The 23,924-nt window shown below is 34.0% G+C and overlaps 1 protein-coding gene across 1 annotated transcript; it reads left to right on the forward strand.

The window, feature by feature from the left end:
• Nucleotides 1-22,726: 22,726 nt before the first annotated feature.
• Nucleotides 22,727-23,302, forward strand: LOC149952513 (uncharacterized). The gene has a single exon (XM_090169729.1). It carries the CDS (start codon nt 22,727-22,729, stop codon nt 23,300-23,302), a length of 576 nt encoding a protein of 191 aa, XP_090025855.1.
• The last annotated feature ends 622 nt before the right edge of the window (nt 23,303-23,924 follow it).

Below are 23,924 nucleotides of genomic sequence, written 5' to 3' on the forward strand. Positions count from 1 at the left end.
AAAAGACGTTACCGCAAATATAGCTCTTTACAACCGGAATGGGTCGTCTGCTTCCTCCTACTCCTGAGTCTGACCGCCGCGATAGCATGAATTCACGAAGTCCTCGAAGTTAGTAACGAAAAATCCCGCGTTGACGAGATACTCCGGGGACGGCTTGCTTTAATGGAAACTGACAGCGAAATATTTCAGTCTCTCTGGTGAAAATCTCATCGGGCCCATATGCACTTCCTAGGTCTCCCGGAGACGGCTGTATAACATCTTCGCGAATTCGCAATGTGGAAAGTCGAAGACACGGGAGTTTATCCGGTTTCTACCCATCTCCCAATTCTACATTATACCGTCACACCATAAAAATATAGTAATATCTTTAAGTCCGACGTGAAAAAATCCCGCCTGGGTTAGCTCGACACAATCGATAAACTTCGCCATTAAGTTTTTAAAACTACCGATTCCTTTGTGCTTGCTTTTCATTTTAAAGGAAGCTAGGTAAAAACTTCGTCTAGCATCCTCATCCGAGAACGGTCGAATGATCCCCTCAAACTTAGACTCGAGAGATAAATAGGGACCCACACCACCATGAACAAGGAAATACCTCAATCCGTGAGAAAATTGACCTCTTAGGAAATAGAGAGATTCCCACGGCCTCAAAACCTTAAGAAAAAAGTATTTTATTCGACTGTTTAAAATGTCTAGATGGCCGTCTCTTTCTTTTCCCCGTCTAACGCTTCGACTACTTCGTTTTTAAAACAGTATATTAAGGCTTTCTCTGCAGTGGAGGAATAAAACGGCTGTCTTGTTTCTGCAATATCCTCCTCAGCGATAAAATGACGAATAACTATTGATGTTCGTGAAGACCAACAGATTTCGGCGCGTTACGTAATGTGAGAGGCTGCGGCCGTGGTACCGGGGTTTAAAAAATAAATTTTTCACTAACGGAAACTCGTCTACGGGGGGGGGGGGAGGCTACTTCTTTGACAACCGGCTTGTATTTCGCTCCTAGTAAGAGTATAAAATCGACCTTACCAGTCGTCCTTCCATGGTTCCTGTTTCTACCCCTCTGACTAAAGTAAGATTGATATCGCTTCTTAAATAGGGTCTTAACGCGAATGTCATCTCCTCTTTGGTCCCTCGTGAACCAATTAGTGAAGAAGTTGAAATCCCCCCCATGTACAGATGTTGCAGGTAGAGCACGCAGTATTGTCCGCCGACCCTGCTTCCCACGGCCTGTAGACGACGTCTATTGTATGTTATTTTTTAGGAATTTTTATCAGGTACTTTTTTACACTGAGAGAGGTCACCGTACGACCTGCTGAGTCAATCTATCCAGCCCTCCCGAAAGCGTCTGGGAAAATTGCGATCCAATACGTCTCAAGCTCAGCGTGGGGGTCGAGGTTAACGACCAGGGATGCTGGAAAGGAGGGAATATTTTCGGAAAGTCTATAGGAAGCAAACGCACCTTTCTACTCGGTAACTGTTCAAGGACGTCGTTAATTTCTAAAAAGTTTATTTTAATAAACGATAACCATGTTTTGATCTTTGTCTAACTACATTAAGCTAAAGAATTCCCCGTAAATAACGACCGATACCTTAGCCTAGCTTATTACTATTATTATTATCCCAACTCGGTACGTACCTGTCCACGCCTTACGCGATCCCAATGAGAGTAACCGCTGTTCTACAGATTGAGAGACATATCGAAGGCGTATAGAGTTAAATCTTTATCGTACTCGTTCAGCGATTTCTTGTTCCCGTCGTCCTTGAAATGAATTAAAGTTCCCATAAACCAAGTGTACAATTTCACACGGGAATCGATTCTGGGAAAACAGCGGTTGTAGAGGCTTGCTAGAACCCCAGTCTGAACTGACTTACAAAGACAAGAAATTAAGATGGAACGGTTCAAAGTTATATGGATTTTTGTGAAAATCCCCTGCGCAAACCGTATGGGAAACTTAACCGGGAAAGTCGAACTTAAATTTCCACCCCGCCTATATAGAAAGTATTTCGGAATTTTGAAATAGTCGGCGTTTATCGCACCTACTTAGTACAGTCCTTTTTATTCTTTATCGGCCACTTGGCAAATTGGCATTTTAATAGGGGGTAAATTATTCCAGTTCGCCCGCGTTACGTTACATTTTACGTGAAGGAGACTTATAGCGAGAGCGGTGTACTCGGGGCTTTTCGGAATTCAAAATTCAATTGTTACCTAAAATTGCTTTTTTTTTCAATTTAATTTCCGAAGAAATAAAGCTGATCTAAGATTAATTTTCCAAATCAATTTAACAATAACAGTTGGATTCATATAAGCAGGTCTTATAATACATGTTAAATTTTTCCTTTGTTCCAAAACGCACTATCGCGTGTTGCTTGAACTCTTTGCTCTTTGTTTGATTTATAAGTAGTTTCTTACGAAAAGCGTAACCATGGAAACGGTTTATCATGCAGAACTTAGAGCATTATGTTCGGTAAAGTCGTTTCCCTAGTTTAAGTAATTAGGTTAACGCAGCGTCATAAAAAGGTGTAGAAGCGTTATTGCAATAAAACTTGTTTTTGTACGTGTTTTCTAGGACGTCTCTAATCCTATTTAATTAAACTCTAGAATTTAAAATAGGTACCTGAAATCAATATTTTTAGTTGAAAACGTGTTGCAGAGTATATTCGGTAAACTGAAGTTTTATCAAATCGTGTTAGTTTGTCCATGGAAATGAGTAATAAATTCATAGCGTAATGATTTAAATCACCAGTATGTTTCACCGACTATTTTTGTTGGCATTTTTAAATTTGGTCGTTCATATCATTTATATTTTTCTTATTAAATACTTATATTAAAATCAAACAAAGTCTTTCCTGTTAATAACGTAGTTTATATCAATTGAAACCACAGATATATAAAGAGCTCAAGCGTTTAGAAAATATGATCCCCGAACGCTTAATTAAAACATTGAGACACAGCATGGAATTAGACCCATAATTTAGATTTTTCTTAATACTTCTCAATGTTATTAAATAATTATTTCGTCTCTACGAGTAGTTACAAGACGATAACAATATATTTTACAAAACGTGACACGTTTCATTAAGTTTCATAATTGTTTTAAAGTAATATTTAATATTGATAATCGCACAGAAGGGTGTCAAATATGCTGCTCACACTTTAAAAGAAAGGTTTGATTAATCACCAGCTAGAGCATGTTCCAATTCTAAAATACAAGACGTGGGATGGAATGATTGTGAATGTGTAAAGCGCGATTAACAAAATGCCTAAAGTAGACAGAAATCGATTGCTCGAAATTGCCTTCAACCAAACACTAATTTTAACAGTACGGCACGTGAATATTTTTGGGAAAAATTTGCTTACTAAAAAATGTTTCTTTGCAGCTGTAAATTTCTACTTTTGGATTTAATATTAAAGCCAAAATTGGGCGAAATCACTTACAATACCGTGAATAAAAAAACCATCTAAGCTTATGAGACAATAAAAAAATAAATTCATGGTGTTAATTATTAAAATAAAACCCATTCTCGAGACAAAAGGTTGAAGATAAGCAAATTCTGTACTTAAGTTAAGCTGAACCACCGACGAACTGTAATTCAATGACATTTGAAAAACGCGAAATCAATACACTGGCAAAAATGCTAAAACGTTGATAAATTTAGAAAAATTAAAAAATTTTAAATTTAAACAAAAATTGGACCAGATCAGTACTGATGAGCTCCAAACAGGGCAAAATCGGGCAACTATTGGAAATTCTGGCTTATTTTCATTTATTTTATTTCAATAACCACTAGAAGGCCTATTGCTCTGAGTTTCGTTTACAGTTTGTTATTTTTTCCAAATTTATCTAGGTTAAGAATTATTGATTTCGGGTTTTTCAAATGTCAAGTTGTTAACCTTCCGACAATTTCGTAGCTGTGGAGCTCTATAGTTAATAAATTTTCCGTAATAGCTGAGAAATTCAAAATATTAACATCAACGAATAACGTTTACCCACAGCTCGTAGAGTTGAAAATTGTATGGCTTTCTACAAAATTTATGTAACCGCTAAGAAAATCTAGAAATAAATATTTGTAAAAAAAGGTTTGACGTAGAACTCTTCTATAACTTCTATGGCGGAATATTTATAACCTAAAGATACACTCACCTCCCAATGAAAAAACACATTCGTGTTGAATTTTAAGACAAAGAAACAAACAATCAGAAATGTATGTTTTTAACAAACAGTCAAACAATGAGCCTTATTATTGTAACGCTCAATTGTCGAAAACTCTGCAGTTACTGTGACTCCATCAGCAAATAACCGCTGAAAAATATTAACTTCGTTTTATTAAGTTGATTTGCGGGGAAACCATTTACGAAAAAGAAAGGTAATTCTATTTTGTTCATCAAAGTGGAACCTTTAATTAAATAGCTTACTTTTACTTTTCTATGTAGAAACTTGGTTAGGTTATAGGTCTTGGCTCCCAGACTAATGCCTCGACTTAAAAAACTTTATTCCGCAATATATGAATTTATTCAAAATCTTGAAAATTACGGTTTTAAACACATTTTACGTAATTGTTATCGCGAGCTTTGTAAACGAGTTCTGTAAAGCTCACTGGTCGACAAACTCGGCAGTTATTTTCTTTCATTTACTGTTTATCTTTTTAAAAATGTTGATATTAACTGTCACGGTTATTTCAAAAGCTGTTTTATCATTTGAAGAAATAAGTTTCTATTTAAAGCCTTAAATATGGTCGGAAATTTACATTTAAGTGTGACACCAGTCCAAGATTTTATGTAGATAATTCAAATTAATGATTGGAATAAAATTAAAAAGTGGTCTAAAATTATTTTTTTTCCTATACTTAAAATTTTTATTGAATCTATCCTGTCCTTTGACCACATCTGTGATTATTATTGACAAAACCGTAAGAATTATTTTTATGTAATTTTTAAATATATGTAACTATTAAAAAAATTGGCCTTAATGTCCGTTCAACACCCACATAGAACCCAAAATTTTTCATTTCATTAAATTACCGTATAAATTTAATTAAAGCTAATCTAAAGATTTATTTTCATAATCAATTTAACAAAAACAGTCGGGTTCATATAAGCAGGTCTGATAATACATGCCAATTGTTTCCTTTTTTCAAAAGAAACTCTCTCTTTGCTCTTTGTTTGAGATATAAGTAGTTTCTTACGAAAAGTGTAACCATGAAAACGGTTTATCATGCAGAACTTAGAGCATTATGTTCGGTAAAGTCGTTTTCCTAGTAAAAGTAATTAGGTTAACGCAGTGTCATAAAAAGGTGTAGAAGCGATATTGCTAAAAAAACGTGTTGTACGTGTTTACTAGGACGGGTTTAATCCTATATAATTAAACTATATAATTTAAACAAGATTCCTTTAATCAAGATTCGCATTCTTAATTTTTTTGCTGAGTATAAATGGAAAACTGAACAATATGAAGTCGTGTTAGCTAGTCTATGGAAGTAATTAATAAAAACCATTACGTAATGATTTAAATCACCAGTATATTTGGCCGACTATTTTGTTGGAATTTTGAAATATGGTCGTTAAAATCATTTTTGTTACTAGATATATACTTATATTTAAATCAAACAATTCTGTTAACATACCTTACACGTTAAATAACGTAGTTTCTGTCAGTTATCTTTATAGATGAGAATCTAAACACTTTGAAACTCCAGATAAATCAACGTTTTAATTTGGTTTTCGCTAAGAGCTCAAACAATTAAGTTTTTTTTAAATTACGGTCATCGGGTTTTTTTTAGAATCGTAGTTTTATGCTTTTTGGAGATAAAAAAGATGGTCCCAACGCTTAAAAACAGTTTGTTTTTCGTACTTCTACATTTTTTAATCAGCGAGAACCCGAATTGAATTCTACCTCTAATTTAGATTGTACTTAATTTTCCTAATGTTATTTAATATTTGTTTCGTCTTTACAAGTATTTTTAAGATGATAACTATATATTAAACAAAATATGACAAATTTCATTTGGTTTCATAATTGTATTAAGAAGACGTAGGATGGAATGAATGATATTGTAACGCGCGTATAGCTGTGGGAGCTCATTTTTTAAACATTTTTCCGTATTAGCTGGGAAATTCGAAATATTAACATCAACGAATAACGTTTACCCACAGCTCTTAGAGTTGTAAATTGGTTGGCTTTCTACAAAACCCCGACATTTGGTAAAAATTATGTAACCGCTAAGAAAATCTCGAAATGAATATTTGCTAAAATCGTTTGACGTACAACTCTTCGATAATTTCCATGGCGGAATATTTGTAACCTAGAAATGAACTCACCTCTCAATTTAAAAAAAAACAGCCAGGTGTCGTGTATAGACTTTTTAAACAAAGAAACCAACAGCAATATACGTTTTAAAAGAACAACTAACCAACGAGTGGTAGTTTTGTAACGCTCACTGGTCGACAAACTCGGCAGTTAATGCGACTCCAAACGCAATTAGCCGCTGAAAAATAACAAATAATTTAATGAAGTCGATTTTTGGAGGAACCATTTACGTACAGTAATATTTTGTTCATCAAAGTGGAACCTTTAATAACATATCTTTATTAACTTTTCTTTGGAAAAATCCGCATGATAGGACTTGGCAGCCAGGCTATAGCCTCGACTTAAAAAAACGATATACCGTAATATGAAAATTGCTTCAAAATCTAGAAAATTCAGGTTTTAAAAACATTTAACGCCATCGTTATCGCGAGATTTCTATACTGTGTTTTATTTTATTATTTACTGGCTAACTTGTACTAAATTGAAAAATAATCACACCACAGTTATACAAAAAGACGTTTATTTAAAACGTTACAGCTGTTTCGTGACGACAAGCACGTCAGTAGCATACCACCCTCTTTTTAGCCAAGTGGGGGGCGCACCGTGCGTCCCCCCTCGTGCACCGGTGCGTGTCGGGGTATGAAGCGGGGAATCGCGTTTACATCCCCCAACACGCGTGCAACGCGCACGTGTTCTGAATAATTAATGAGATAAACAAGTGTTTTACTTAATTAGCCTAATTAGTGTACGTGTTTGGGTAAGCATGTGTTTCAAGGTCAAATTAAAGGATGAATATTAATTTTTGGCGGGAAATTCTTTATTGCATATTTGATAGGGGTAAAGTTTGTATGATTTATTAGGCGAATTAACTGTCAACCGTTAGGAAGCGTCTTAGGGGTCATTGACTTGAACAAGTTGTGTCTTGGCTGAACTTTTAAAATTAGCCATTTTTGGCAGGAACATTGGTATAGTTAATAATCGTTAGCGTCGTAGGGGTCACTGACCTGAACAAGTGATCTCTTTTATTGGTTGCTTTATGGTTCATCTACAAATAAATGTCATTTTTGGCGGGAAAAATCTTACGCATGTGTTTTGGCCGCCATTTTTGATGACGGTTACGAAAGCGCTGGGAAAATGTTAGCGTCGCATGGAGTCTTGGTTGAACTCTTAAGGAGGAATTGAGAGTTAAATATAAAAGGTATAATAAAAGGTTACACCATAATGTTTTATAAGCTGTGTTTTAATAACCGTTAGGAAGCACGGTAAAAAATGATTCATATTTACGCTAATCACTTCTTAACAGTACATAACTGGCTAAAGTTTGTAGGGAGTCCCTAAAATTTTCATGTACATTTTAAAAAGGGTGAATTCTAAAATCAAGCGTGGCCAATGGACATTTCAATAAGCCTTAAATCGTGTGTCAATGGGTAACAAGTTGTTATAAGGTTATAAGGTTCGTTAATGATTAAAGCCATGTCACGTGACACGCGCCATCTGATTTACGGTAATTTTTTATAAGGGGTCTTCCATAAAGTTTGCCGGTGAAAGTTTAACATTATCAATCATGCAATGCTTCACCACAAGGCTGATATCTATGGAAAGTTTCATTCTGGTATATTTTCCTAATACCTAAAACAGTTACTTGAACAAGTCACCCCTAATACGGGCTCCCTTTTAACGTTTTTAGGTTATTAATCTAACAGTATACAATGTCTTTATGCACATAAAACGTATACATTGTAAAGTTTAACATATTTGATATTACCATCGAACATATAACCTTTGGTCTGTTATAAAAAAATAGCAATCGAACATGTTTTGGTCACGGAAGATAAGGGAGAATGATTGGAATTTAAAAAAACTATCATTTTTAATATTGCCACTTCTATAATGCACTAAGCTAGTGCCTTGGCCCCTTTGGGGACGCTGGGGGTCCAGTTGCGCTGGGGACTTGTGGGGTTATAGTGTTCGACATTTTTTAAACGTATAATAATCAAATAGAAAAATAATTATTACTGAGGGGACCTGCGGTGGCGTTTTGTCCTATGATTTAATAATTATCAATTACTTGTTAAAGTATATTAACAAAAGTACATCGTCTTTGTTATGTTAGGAAGCATCGCAAGTTCACTTCTTAACAGTACGTAACGGGGTAAAGTTTGTGGGGTGAATCTTTATTACTTGTCAAGCGCGGCCATCTTTGTAACGGGTATTTTGGAAATTTTGTTCGTTCTGGAAGCGCCATATTTACATGTCACGTTAATAGATCACATTTTTACGATCAAGGTTTTTTGAGGGGACGCTTTTAAACAAGTGGTTCTTAACGGGTTTTTATATATATTTACAAATAGTTTCCATGTACCTAAAACATTATAAATTTATCAAAAACTATGTATTAATTAACATTTTATATTACCGTTACTTCCCAGCAAACACAAATCGTCCCTAGGACGTCCCCGCATGGTTCATATAGCCCAGCTACGACCAATCCAAAATACGTCCTACGGGACGAATTACTGACGTCCGTACATGGTCCATATACCCCAGATTCGTCCCGTTCAAAATTTGCCATACGGGATGAATTTCGGTCGTCCCATTTTGGTCAACAGATTCATGTTTTGTGACGTCCAATAGTCAGCCCTATTGACATCGCGTAGATCTCCAATATTCATCCGAAATCTGGAGAGGTTTAGAATATAAATTTTAAATTTGTTTTAACTAACCCTTTTAATTTTAACGGAGTCGATGATGCCAATATTTAATTATAATTTTTTAATGAACAACCAAATATTTTCCCCTTCATTTATCTTCATTAAGTGATATTATTTAATTGTTATTTCAAAATCTCGAATATAGAGCTTGGACAAATAGCAAAAATTAGTGACATTTTTCTGATCTTCATTATTTCTATGTAATACTATTATTAACTCTTCATTTAATCCCAATATTATTTATCTGTTATATAAGATTATTATTTTAGTTTTCGTTGTATATTTTACGTTTTAAAATATCTGGAAACACTGATTGTAGTTTCTTTTGTATGACGCCGTCTTTGGCTTCTTAGAAACGGTCGTCCTGTTTTACAGTTACACGTAAATTATTGTGGTGGAGAAAACAATTGTCTCTAGTAGACTAGTACGGTACTACCGCGGATAAAAATCATAAGAGTAAGTATTAAATTGTCGTCCCTTTTAATGATTTTATTCTGATTTATGTTTAAAATTTTGCTTTTACAGATGTATGCAGAAAATTGATAAATACCTGTCCATTTTGACCGTCTACATGTTGAAAATTTACTTTTAAAGAAAATTATTTTTCAGTCACTCTCATTTATATTGTAATATATAGTTTATTTAGTAAAATTGTATTCTTTTGCTTTTAGGGTGTACTATTTTTCACTCTCATTCAAGGGTTCACTTATAGCCCTAATTCATAAAGTAGTAGTTTATTTAGTCAAATTGTAACTCCTAAAGTAAGTTTTGGGGTGGTCTCTTTGAAAGTAACGGAGAGTTCGCTGTTTTCAAAGTTCATTTTCACCAATAACTTTTTATTATTTTGCTATTAGGGTGTATTATTGTTCAATCTCATTCAAGGATTCACTTAAAGCCCTTATTCACCAAGCAGTAGTTTATTTAGTCAAATTGAAACTCCAAGAGTAGGTTTTGGGGTGGTCTCTTTGAAAAGTAGTGGATGGATCACTGTTTTCAAAGTTCACTTTGGCCCATAATTTTTGATTATTTTTCTTTTAAGGTATTTTATTTTTCCCTCTCTGTCAGGGGGTTCACTTAAAGCTCAAATTTATAAAGCGATAATATATTGACATGCATTAATAAATTTATATATAGTTTTTTTTTTCAAAATTAAAATGGCAGAAAATATGTATGGTTTGCAATATTTTTTTATAATTCACAATTGTATGTATTTCATATTTCAAATTATTAAATCAAGTTTCACTGAAAATTTTAAATTTACTGTGAATAATTTATTTTTAAGTTATATTAAATAGTAATTAACGTTTCTGAGACGTCGTTGCTGGCGCACAATTAATCCAAAAGAAAAACACAGAGACGTCTTTTGTCTCAAAAACGGATATCCTATAGATGAACTATTAAACATCCAGCTGACATCCCTGGGAGCGTCCTAGGGATGTTCATAGGCTCTAGACAAACCGGACATTTGGGCGCCAACCGCGGATTTTGGGACGTCCTACGGACGAAGACCAGATCCAAGTGTGAAGTCAATCGGATGTCCAAAGAACGATTTTGTGTTTGCTGGGTTAACCTTTAGTCTGGTCTGCATCTTTATTAACCGTTAGGACGCACGGGAAACATTGTTTCATATTTACGCTAACAGTACATAACGGGGTTAAGTTTGTAGGTTTTTATTAGGTGAATTTCTTGTTAAGCCTGGCCATCGTGAATAATATTTTTAATAAGCCTTAGGTAACTAAATTTTGTTAATTGTAAATGGATTAATGAACGTTGTTTTCAATGTTATTTTGGAGCATATTTATTCGAGGTAAAGTTTGTAGGGAGTACGTACTTCAGTGACCATCTTTGTAACGGTTATTTCAAGTTTTTTTAACGAGGTATAGTTTGTCGGTGTATTAACTGTCATGGTCATCTTTATAGTGTCCCACCAGGAGTGTGTTGTAAATGGTTTAATGAACTGTGTATTCAAGGTTATTTTGCGAGAATATTTGTTCAGGGTAAAGTTTGTAGGGAGTCCGTACTTAAAATTTCAGTGACCATTTTTTTAACCATTATTAGTTGCCATATTTGAATAACCGTTCGGCATTGTCTTTTTACGTTAAATACCCTAATATATCAATGACGATTTTAACCTCTATGAAGCAGTCTAGAAAATAAAAAACTGCCGTTTTTAACATTGCCATCTACAAGCTGATTATCGTTATTTTTACTGTTAAGGTACCAGACTTAGCGTACATCTTAACCAATCACTCTCGAAATTTCTTAAATGCTACATATTTAATTCCGTGTATTATAACTTTCTAATCTTAATTCGTTGACCGATGTTTGTTTCGATCGGCTATTATTAATGACTACCAGCCATTATTAAACAAGTTCCCATATTTCACCACTAGCGGTAAGTCATCCTTTTAATCAGAATGGCATTAACATAATTGTTTAAATACTTGACGTTATAAAACCTTTCAGTCATTTCAGCCAACGGATTTTTTTAAATGTCCCTAGGTATAACGGATGTCGATATTTCGGTTAAAGTTAATAAAAACCACCTACGGACTATAATGCAGTAAAATGACGGGCCGAAATAAAAAGGGGCAAAAAGCTAAACCCAACAAATTTAAAGATAAAACGAAAAACTTGGAGCAATAGGTCCAAGAATAAAATTGAAACGTGAAACTCGGACCAAAGAGTCAAAAACAAATTGATATAACTTGTTACTATTTTTGTCCTAGTGAGTATTATAACTGTTTATCTCCAGCGGGGTATCACCTTTCTATTATTATTTGATCGTCACAAGATTGACTTAGTTATTGTCAACAGCAAATATTAAAATTAGGTAAGTTAATATATGACAAGGTCGTTGGTATATCCTACCGTCATGCTTCATGGAATAATGGGTGGGAATAATTTACTGGAAGGTCTTTTACATTTTCAAAAGAGTTGTTTTTACCCGAGAGGTAATGGTGTGTTACAGTTGAAAGTAAATATTTAAAACGATATAGTTTCAGCGATAAGTATGACATTCTAATTTAGTCAAATACAGAGCTATTTAGAGAGTGATTTGTTATCTTTTAAGAAAGCCTATAGGTGTTGTGGTCAGTTATTGAGCGTTCACATTTCACTCCTACACGGTTCAATGGGAATTATTATTGATCGATAATGTCCGTTATATTAAGATTTAAAATAGAGTTGCAAATTATTCCGAGAGTGGGTTTCGGCCATATGTAGTTTTAAATTTTAGCAGATTTGACAAACTTTATATAGTGTATCAACTTATCAATTGGTATCCTATGAACAATATTTTTGGAAAAAGTACAGCTAGATAAATGGCGAAAGACCATTTTCTAACATAAGAGCTTCTTTAAATTTAAAAATTTTATATACCAGAAATACTACATATACATTTAATATTTATTTTATTTAGATTATATATAATCAAGTTAATTTTTAACGAAATATGCAAAAAAAGTAGTAGCCTATCGATTTGATATTTTCGATAATGTTGTTGGGAATGTTATAATTAAACTTTTGGGTCATTCCACAGAAAATCATGTTAAATTATCACAACAACTTTAACACAAGTTTTTCTCTTTTAACTAATGTTCGCCACCCGTTTAATTTCAAAGTCGCTCCATGACTTGGTAGTTCCTTTGGTATTAGCCTAGCTGATTATTATTATGACATTGTAAATGCATAAAAAACTATGTATTAATTGTAAAGTTTATATTACCATCGAACATATAACCTTCGGTCTGCCTCTTTAATAAATGACTTCTTAACAGAAGATATTTGTACGGGGTAAAGTTTGTAGATTTTTTGGTGAATTACTTGTCAAGCGTGGCCATCTTTATAGTGTCCCACCAGGGTGTGAATGTTAAATGGATTAAATAATTCAATGTTTTTTTTAGAGCATATTTCTTCGGGGTAAAGTTTGTAGGGAGTCCGTACTTAGAAAGCCGCCTCACGTGACAGACGCCATCTGATTTACGGTTATTGTTTATTGACAGGGGTCTTCAATAAAGATTACTGATGATTATAACATTATTAGTTTGTCAATGCTGCCAACTTTCACCACTAGGCTATAATCTATGGATAGTTTCATTCAGCTAAATGTTTTTCTATAAAAAACTGAACAAGTTTCAAATATAAGTTGCCCCTAAATGAACTCTTAACGATTTTGTAGATTATTTTTCGTTTAATCTAACTTCTTAACAGTACATAACGGGGTAAAGTTTGTATTACCTGTCGAGCGTGGTCATCTTTATAGTGTCCCACTATTGTAAATGGTTCAATGACCTTTTAAGGTTAATAGTACATAACGGGGTAAAGTTGTAGGGTGGTTGGAAAGGGTGCATTTTAATTACTTGACATTTCAGTATATTGGTAATGGATATTAGTTATTTCAATATCCGTTCGGCATTATTATTATTATCAATGACGGTTTTAACCTCGAGGTTTGAAACAAGATGTCCCTATATTAAGAATATGGTTCGAAAGGGAAGATAACCTCAGAGATATTTTAAGAGTTTCATTCGGTTACATGTTCCTATAACCGTTACTTAAACAAGTCAGCCCTAATACGGGCACCCCTTTAACGGTTTTTAAGGTTATTATTCGTGTTATTGTCTTTATGTACTTTATCAGTTTACGTATACAATGTCTTATATTACCGTACCATCGAACCTTTGGTCTAGTCTGATATAAAAAAATAGCAATCGAACATGTTTTGCTCATGAAAGATTAGGGAGAATGATAGGAAATTATAAAACTATAATTTTTAATCATAGTTGTTTTTTTACTATTATTATATATTCCAGAGCCAATATTTTTCCCCGTACCTAAGGGTGCGGGGTGAAGTATATATGGTACCAGACTTTTGTTATTATCTGGAAATGTTGCTACAAACATTAACGATTCTCTATAAATCTGCGTTAACATAATGCATTGGTGAACTCTCCGTGTATGGAATAAAAATTATAGTATTAAGAACTTTCTTATGTATACTGAATAGATGTATCAAACTATACTGTCTCACTTGCCAAAAATATTTCTATAAATAACATAAATAGTTTTTAAACAAGGTCGGTTTGCACTCATGAAATTTAAATACTAAACGTACAGTATTATTTCCAAGATCCTCTAATAAAACTTTCTATCGTATACTACATGTCAGAAATATTATTACAAAGCGGCGCGGGTAATGTTTTTGCAGAGGTTCAATAGGCTATAGCAAGTTGTAACATGTTATAAAACGGTCCGCAAATTTTCGTAAGTGGCAGCCATATTTGGAACCTTATTTTATTCAATTGCCATTTTTCACCACTAGGAGATTCATTATTTTATATAGCATTAACATAATTTGTTAAATACTTGAAATTATGAAACCTTTGTTTCAGCTAACGAATGTTTTTAAATATCCCTATATTTATTAGTATAATAATAATAATACGTAAAAAATGCATTTTGAAAGAAAAAGGATAGAACTCAAATTTTAGTGCAACCTTTTACCTCTTTTTTACTGGGCATAAAGATTATGTAATGTGTTTCTCTTGCGATGGTCTGGTTGACGGTTGGAAGAAGGGTGATGTACCTTTACTAGTTGATATACAACGGTACCTAAATTGCAAATTTGTTCGGGAAGAACGCGAAACAAACGATCCTTGGAATTTAGGACCTATGGGAAATGAATTTCTAAGAATACAGTCGTTTAAGGATTTCCCGATTGATTTCATAGACTTGAGAGATATGGCACAGGCTGGCCTCTTCTACACATATTACAAAGACTGTGTCAAATGTTTCTGCTGCGGTGGAGAGCTATTATGTTGAGAAAAGAACGATGTTCCGATCAAAGACCACGCTAAATATTACCAGAGATGTAAATTCGTTTCAAACCAGATGTGCGGTAATAAACCGTTGGAGTATGGTTTAAATCTAGAACCCTATACCAGCATTAACGAGAAGGCTCTTATCTGTAGTTTAATTACTCTGTAAATGAAACTCTAGATCGGAAGAAATTTAGACCATTTTGTAGCATTTTATTATGAATTTTCAACCGAGTTCCAGAAACAATTAAATGTCCATCATAGGGATGGATATTCAAATGTAATTTAGACGTCATATCACGTTAAAATATGATAATATTTTTTTGGAAAGACTTTTTTGTTTGGGATATTTTATAATCGTACCCAAAGAAAGGTTGAAATTAAAACGTTGTATTCAAAAGTGTTTCAAATTTTGTAAGTAAAGTTACGAGCTACCGTGCAAGTTACACGCTAGTTTGTCGGTAACAAAACCTCGTTTTCAACATAATAAAATTGATATCAAAGATTGTGCGAAAAGACTACTCAAACGGACTACTCTACCGAACGATTAATTATAAGGAACGCGTTGGTATTTAAAGTTATGGAAATTTTAAATGATGCTAGTACAATTTAAATATTTTTTTTGAATCTTATCAAACTGGATTCTTACCACTCTCCTATGCATCCTAACCCGAACACCCGAATTAAAGGTTTTAAAAGTTGCTAGACCTAAGGTGGTACCTTGGGTATAAGTAGGGATTGCAATCCAGCAGGGTTTTCAATCCAGCTGGATTTTTGCTGGACCAACATCAATCCAGCTGGATCCAACGCGGATCCAGCAATTTATATATTTAAAAAAAAACAAAAGAATTTTATCAAAAATGCCCAACAAGTTAGAAAGCCAAAATATACCTCTCCTCGGAAGTTTTCAAGGGATAACTAACCGGAGGTTTTTTGAAAGGCGATGCTAGCGTCACCTGGCTGTCGTACTGTACTAAATAGCGTGACAAATTTAAACTTATCCTGTTATTCCACCATGGTATGTCGATAATATTTTTATTGGCAATTAGTAGACGTGGCAGTCATTGGCTCAGCTATAAAAGATCGGTGTTCCTAAAAAGCCACCTTTTTGGATTTTTGTCCAGGCCAGTGGCAAATACTGGCAAATAGTGGCTAATAAAAAAAATATGCCCTTGAGAATAAGTTGAAAATCTAATTATTAGTTATCGATAAAACACTTTTGGACCAACCCAAATTCTGGCAACTAAAAACATTTTTGGCCAGGCCGGTATTTACCACTATTTGCCACATTATTTTCCACCTGGTATTTACCACCCCGGAACCCTAAGTTCCACTTTTTAAAAATATAACCCCTGCTCGTTTCCTGTTCACAAATGTACTTTTAATTATATCAATTAATTTTAATTTTATCTATAAATAACAAAAATCTTGCTGATTAAATTAATATATATAATAAATAATATAGAATAGATGCGGTTAATGAGTTCATAAAAACGTAAAGGAAGACTGACTTTTCCCAAAGTCGTTAGGAGTTGGAAGAGAAAAAGCCCCATACATACAGAACACACAACAGTCACCCATGTGACCCATCTCTGAACACAAGCACACAGTACGCAAAACATTACAAAAGCACGAATTCGAATACAAACGTTCAAAAGCTGGTTTACAATAACAAGTTATTCAAAACCGTCGTTACGGTGGGCGTTAACGTTAAAAAATATATCAGATGTAACGAGGAGTTTAGCCGTTACACCTGTTTGGCTCTGGTGAACCTTTTCCAAAGTTCATGAAAATGTCAAGTGAATACACTTTGCCAACAGACACACCACAAAATTGTAAAACCCCTCCTAGGGAACTCTGTTATGGTAAAGTTTATTAGAAGTAGGAGTTTTAAAATATTAGTCTTGAAGTATTTTAAAGGATTAAAACAATCACGTTTGTATAATTTGTAACGCACGTGGGTTGGGGGTATCTATCTACACCCTCTAGTTAAGGGGATTCTTGTTGCCATCTTGGAAGAATATTGCAGACCATTACAAATAAACCAGACTGTATTGTAAATACTGGCAACTAGTTACTTTTTATAAAATATAAAACCACATACATTAATACAAGAGGCATTTTTTTTTACTTTTCTGTAAGTACAATCTCAAGAAACAAATGGTATTGTTGCCGTAGCGCACCTAGTAAAGCGGCAACGTTCACTTTTGTGCCATTCGCGGCGCACGAATCGCGATTCACGTGTCAATTATTTAAAAGATAATTACTTGCGAATGCGCATCGCTGGATCCAGCACCTTATTTAAATTCATTGTTATTTTTTAACTTTAATTATATTTTAATATGCCACGTGGCAGTGTAAAATTATCCAATGATATAGAAATACATTTTTATTATAATAATCAAACTAAATTTACAATTATACTATGATTTTTAAATATAATATTTGTTAACAATTATTATAACTGACAGTAAATGTAAATTACAAATATATATGACCAAAATTTTGTAAAGTAGAAACAAAAGGCGGTATTAATTAATTAATCTAAAATATATCCATGCAATTAAAAAACTCGTTTACATATTTTTCCGTTACACTGGACATAAAAATTGATACTTTTTACTAATTTTTTTTACAACTTTTGTAATATTGTTTCATTTCCAACTAAGCATCCTCGAATAAATGGACACAAAGGACTTGGATCGCAATGGACTATTAACGATATATCTCCGTTCTTCCACTCATCAACAATTAGTCCGCAGAAAGGACATTAGACATGCGAGCCGCTGTCGAGCGAATAAAATCCCCAGGCGGCTAATTCTTCTTTTCCACCGCCAACCCCGTTTTGAAACTCAATAATCTTTCTCGTTCCGAAAACATTTTTAAAGACTCGTAACTAGGTTCCCTTCGTATGGTAGAAAACCAACTATCAATTTTTATTCTCTGTGCTATATATTCCACTTGAAGTATTCGTTTCTGTTTTTTAAATTATATATTTATACGTTTCAATAGTTCCTTATACGGTCCCTTATTTTCCTTATCACTCATTATTCGACTGTCGTCAACAAAATTTTGTTCTGTCATGGGTTAAAAGAAATGAAATATTTAAAATCTCAATTCTTGGTATTTTATCGTACAATGCAGGGTTCCCTTTCACCCTAAACTCATTACCGAAAACACCTGTTAATAATTCCCGCCCCTTATTCCATGACGCTATTATAAACCAACGACCTTGTCGAAAACGTTTAACCTTTCAAAATAGTTTTACCGATAATTGACAATAGCTAAGTGCATCTCGTATGCGTTAAAAGGTTAATTATAACACTGTAATAAACAGAAAGTTTAACTGCAAATGTTTTCAACAAAAATGGTAACAAGTTATTGCTTTTGGTTCGAGTTTTAAAACTTGGACCGATAGGTAATCAAGAATAAAATTATCTTTAAATTTGTAAGGTTTAGCTTTTTGCCCCTTTTTATTATGGCTGGCTATTTTACTGCATTATGGTCCATATGTGATTTTTATTGACCGAAATATCAACATTATACTAACAAATATAGGGATATTTAAAAACATCCGTTCGCTGAAACAAAGGTTTTATAATGTCAAGTATTTAAAAAATTATGTTAATGCTATTAAAAGAATGAATCTCCTAGTGGTGAAAAATGGCAATTAAATACAATTAGGTTCCAAATAAGGCTGCCACTTACGAAAATTTGCGGGTAATTTTATAACATGTTACAACTTGTTATAGCCAATTGAACCTCTGCGGAAACATTAATCGCGCCACTTTGTAATAATATTTCTGACATGTAGTAAACGATAGAAAGTTTTATTAGAGGATCTTGGAAATAATACTGTACGTTTATTATTAAATATCATGAGTGCAAACCGACCTTGTTTAAATTTTTTTATGTAATTTAGAAATATTTTTGGCAAGTAAGACAGTATAGTTCAATACATCTATTCAGTATACATTAGAAAGTTCTTAATACTATAATTTGTATTCCATAAACGAAGAGTTCACGAATGCATTATGTTAACGCAGATTTATACAGAATCGTTAATGTTTGTAGCTAAATTTCCAGTACCCTATATACTTAACCCCGCACCCTTAAATTACGGGAAAATTTATTGGCTCTGGAATAAATAATAATAGTAAAAAATCAACTAGGTACCGCCTTAGTTCATTATAGAGCTATGATTAAAATGATAGTTTTATAATTTCCTATCATTCTTCCTTATCTTTCGTTAACAAAACATGTTCGATTGCTATTTTTTTTTATATCAGACTAGACCAAAGGTTCGATGGTACGGTAATATAAGACAATGTATACGTAAACTGATCAAGTACATAAAGACAATTTAAACGAATTATGTGCATAAAGACATTAACACGAATAATAACCTTAAAAACCGTTAAAGGGGTGCCCGTATTAGGGCTGACTTGTTTAAGTAACGGTTATAAGAACATGTACCCGAATGAAACTCTTATAATATATCTGTGTTATATTCCCTTTCGAACCATATTCTTAATATAGGGACATCTTGTTTCAAACCTCGAGGTTAGAACCGTCATTGATCTATTAAAGTAACATTAAAATGATGATGTCAAACGGTTATTGAAAAAACTAATATCCATTACCAAGATACTGAAATGTCAAGTAATTAAAATGCACCCTTTCCAACCACTCTACAATTTTAACCCGTTATGTACTATTAACCTTACAAGGTCGTTGAACTATTTACAATAGTGGGACACTATAAAGATGAACACGCTCGACAGGTAATACAAACTTTACCCCGTTATGTACTGGTAAGAAGTCATTAACGTATTGACTATGTTAAACAATATTTCCAAAACTTGAGATATCCATTATTGCGATAGCCACTTAAAAATTTAAGTACGTGCTCCCTAGTTAATGTCTTCACAAACTTTACCCCGAAGAAATATGGTCCAAAAATAACAATGAATACACCGTGTAATATAAGTATTATAAACGAATTTAATAATAATAATAATCAGCTAGGCTAATACCCAAGACACCACCTTAGGTCTAAGTCATCAAACGACTTTTAAAGCCATTAATTCAGGTGGTCGGGTTACAATGCGTAGGAGGGTGGTGGTAAGCCCTGCATTCCACGCGAGCCAACAGCTTTCTACACTAACTATTACCGTTAACCTAGACATGTCTATATGTGCATAAAGACAATGTTTGATTAACACGAATAATAACCTACAAAATCGTTAAGAGTTCATATAGGGGACCCCTATTAGGGGCAATTTGTATGTTCTTTGATTCTGACTGATATCTTTTGTGGATTTGGCCATTATAGGCCATGTCACATTCACATTTTATTTCAGATATTCCCTGATTATCCTGGGGAATAATTTTTAATTGAGCAATTTTTTTAATAGGTTTAACCCTTTATTACTGACACATGCCCAATTTTTTGGCTAAGAAAAAACGACTAACTTTTAATCCTTTAGAAACTTCGAAAACAACTTTGCGAATCGTCCTAAAACAGCTGTTGCGTTTTTAATAAACGTTTTATTGTGTAACAATGGTGTTATTATTTTTTAATTTTATTGTGTTTTAGAAAGCCAACCCGTGGCTTTTTTATATTTCGAAAGACATTTTTGTAAATATGACTTAATTTTTAACGTTATTAGATTTTCAATACTGTAATTCCGTTCCAACAATCTTAAGATAAAAAATAGATATCATGTCTGGGCAAAATCCTTCTGACTTATAAAGTCAACGACTGACCTTTGGTCCTTAAGTGCTTCGTTTTAAAAATATAGTTTTCCAAAATAATTAGCCCATCACCAATTATCCTGGGAAGTAGAAAACAAGGTTTAAATAAAGGACCGCCATTAATGCTTAATCAGACATTAAAGCTAAACTGCTGTTGGTGACACCTAATACTTGTTATGTAAGGGTAACTTTGAGTCCACTGATTATTGGTATGTTACTGGAGTATTTGGTTACGGGAAAAATAGGGCCCATCGGATATTAGAAGAACACTTAGGAAATGTAGGTCAAAGCCTACGCTGTTAATATACCACTGACAGGAAACTTTAGCTCAGTTGAAAGCTTGAACTTGTTGAAGGTGGTAGAGTGTTTAAAGTGCCCATGTAAAATTCGGCTTACCATAACGTGATTATTACCCAATAATCACTTAACTTGACCTTTACTTGTACTGGGATCATCTTATAAAATCGTAAGTCCCTATTAGAAATTGAAGGAAATATTGAATGGTTACTTCATTGTATGAACCTGTTTATCTACCTTTTCTGAAAGTTTTTTGGCATTTTCCGAGCCTCTGCTGGCTGTAATTGCCCGATCTCTTTGGCGTGTATCTGCAGCCCTGGACGTGCGTTGATCTGGCACCTGTCTTTGAGGAAACTGTTTATCGTACCATCTTTGAGCTTCTAGATCATTACCCACAACTAGTTCCTACATCAAATGCATATCCACTTGTTCGTTATTAATAAAATGTGCCCTACTTCTCTCAATCTTTATTACAACAAACACAATTTTCTAACCTAATAAATTAACAAGTTGGCCAGCCAAAATATACCTCTCCTCGGAAGAATTGTTCCTAACGGTATTAATTTTTCGAGATGACTCTTAAAGATATATCTCCGCAATTCCGATTTATTTACTAAAAACATAATCTCGGTTCAATAAAATGTTATTTATAATTAAAATAATTGAGACGAAACAACCGAGTATAATTTATTCATAATATTATAAATTAAGTAGTTACAACAGCGAGTTAGACGTACCAAAACAATGCACAATTGAATTTAACCCTATTTACGGTACAAGTTTAGCAGTTAAATATAATACGAAGCCAATTTTAATGAAAGAAATATCTATAGAGGGTATTTGTGTTTTTCTCGCTTACGAAATAATTGACGCATCTTTAACGCTCATTTTATTTCAAATTAAACATCTTAATCAGTCGAGGAAACGTTTAAAATAAATTACGAAGTAATGACGACCCAGTTAAAAACCAGACCAACATAAGTGTAAGCGCACGATGTATACAACTTGATAAAAATAAACGACTGAAAAAACGAAATAAAATACAAATAAAACGAAAAATATTTAAAATTAAAAAAACTGATCCTAATAAAACGTTATAATTTTTTAAATGACATTCGCCAAAGCTGTTTTTTAGAAAAACACCGTAACTTAACAAGCGTTGGTGGCTGAGTGGTTAGAGTAAATCTCTTGCACGAAGCAGACTCGGGTTCGATTCCCGGCCGGCGCCAATAAATCGCAAATAGATACTAAGACGATTACCGTGAACAATTCGTGGAAACCCTGCCATTGGACGTTGAGAGGTTGCATAAAACTCAGCATTCGGTCCGTCCCTGTTAAGAAATTAATCATAAAACTTCAAAATATATTTAATTCAAATTTAATTCTAACTAAAATCTTAAACGTAAAGTAAATAACTTCTAAAATTGTATAAAATAATTTAAAACCCGAAATTTGACAAAATGTAAAAACCGTTGTAAAATGCCCTTTTCTAAGGGACATTGTTTCATGGACACTAAATTTACTGTCCATGATTGCTTCAAAAGAAAAGAAAAACCCAAAAACTTTCCAACCTATTATAACCTGGTCAGTTCTGGGAAAACCCTTCAACTCTCTATCTCCTCGCCCGAAAAAAAGGGAAAATTTCCAGAGTAATGCACGTCTAATAGTCGCCTAAAAGACGCTTGGGGATTATTGGTCCTCCCCACCTGAACAATGAGCAGGATAGTGGGTCCGACCGAAAAAACCGAGCTTTCTTCGGCAAGGAGAGAAAGAAGTTGGGGCAGATTAAAAACAAACCAAGATCAGTCCAAAAAGTATTCAAAATTCAGCAAACAAGAAGATGAAAGAAATCCATATCGAGATCCAGAACAAGGAGCTAAACGTCGAGGATTTGGAGGACTTACTCGCCGTACTACTCAACAAGGAGGAAGAACTACTGGCGATAGATGAAAGAGTGGAGTCCCTAATCACAGACGCTGCCGAGATCCAGACCGAGACGGAGAAAGCCAGCGATGTCCTTGACCAGATCACCATGGCCAAATTGAAAGCTACACGCGTCATCAATAAAATACGGGGAATCGTAACCTATACATCATCATCTCTCTACGGAGGATCTACCCAAATCGAGAAGACCCCGAAAACGGAAGTCAAGCTGCCTGCACTCACCGTCAACTCATTCAACGGAGATATCACCAAATGGAGTACATTTTGGGGACGCTTCGAGGCTACTGTGGACGATAACCCAAGGTTATCCAAGGTAGAGAAGTTTATTTACCTTACGTCATACTTAGAAGGTGAAGCGTTTAAGACAATTGAGGGAATAGTGCATTCAGATCGCGCTTACGATGAAGCTATTGAACTTTTAAAATCTAGATTTGATAAAAAAAGATTTAGCTATCCATTTCCACAGGAATAAATTGTCAGAAATTCAGCCTGTTTATAGCTCTAACAATTTGAAAGTCTTACGTAATTTGCTTAATGTCTACGAAATTAATTTAAGGAGTCTAAATGCACTAGGCATAGACGTAAAAATTGAATCCACCCACTATTGTCCAATTCTGTTGAGGGGTCTTCCTAACGACATTAGAACCTTGTTTTGTTCTACTAACAGTAAGGTAAATGGAAGTTGGGACGCAAATCAGGTCTTAGAATTCATAAGGAATCAGATAGAAAGTAGGGAAGAATCCGCTTTATACGGAGGAGAAACTGGTGTTACGGGGGGGAAACAGGTTGATAGATATTGCAATGAAAACCCAAAGATAAGTAGCTTCCATCCAGATAAACCAAAATTAAAAAAATGGGAATCAAATAAACAATCTATCAATATTAACGGTAGGATATAGAAATGCAGGCGGGAATGCCTACTGTGTATTTTGCGCTAGCGCTGACCACAAAAGTATCAATTGTAAAAATCTTACATTAGATCAAAAACGTAGCATTCTAACTGATAGTGGTCGTTGTTTCACATGCACACGTCAATATCACACGGCTAGAGAATGTAAATCGAGGTATCAAACTTGACTAAAATGTCACAAAAA

This window comes from Leiobunum rupestre, chromosome 3 (genome assembly GCF_980474605.1).
Source record: "Leiobunum rupestre chromosome 3, qqLeiRupe1.1.hap1, whole genome shotgun sequence".
In the NCBI taxonomy this organism is placed as follows: domain Eukaryota; kingdom Metazoa; phylum Arthropoda; class Arachnida; order Opiliones; family Sclerosomatidae; genus Leiobunum; species Leiobunum rupestre.

What these genes read in the sequence shown, in the direction of transcription:
- LOC149952513 (XM_090169729.1), top strand. Translation starts at nt 22,727, where the DNA reads ATGAAAGAAATCCATATCGAGATCCAGAACAAGGAGCTAAACGTCGAG.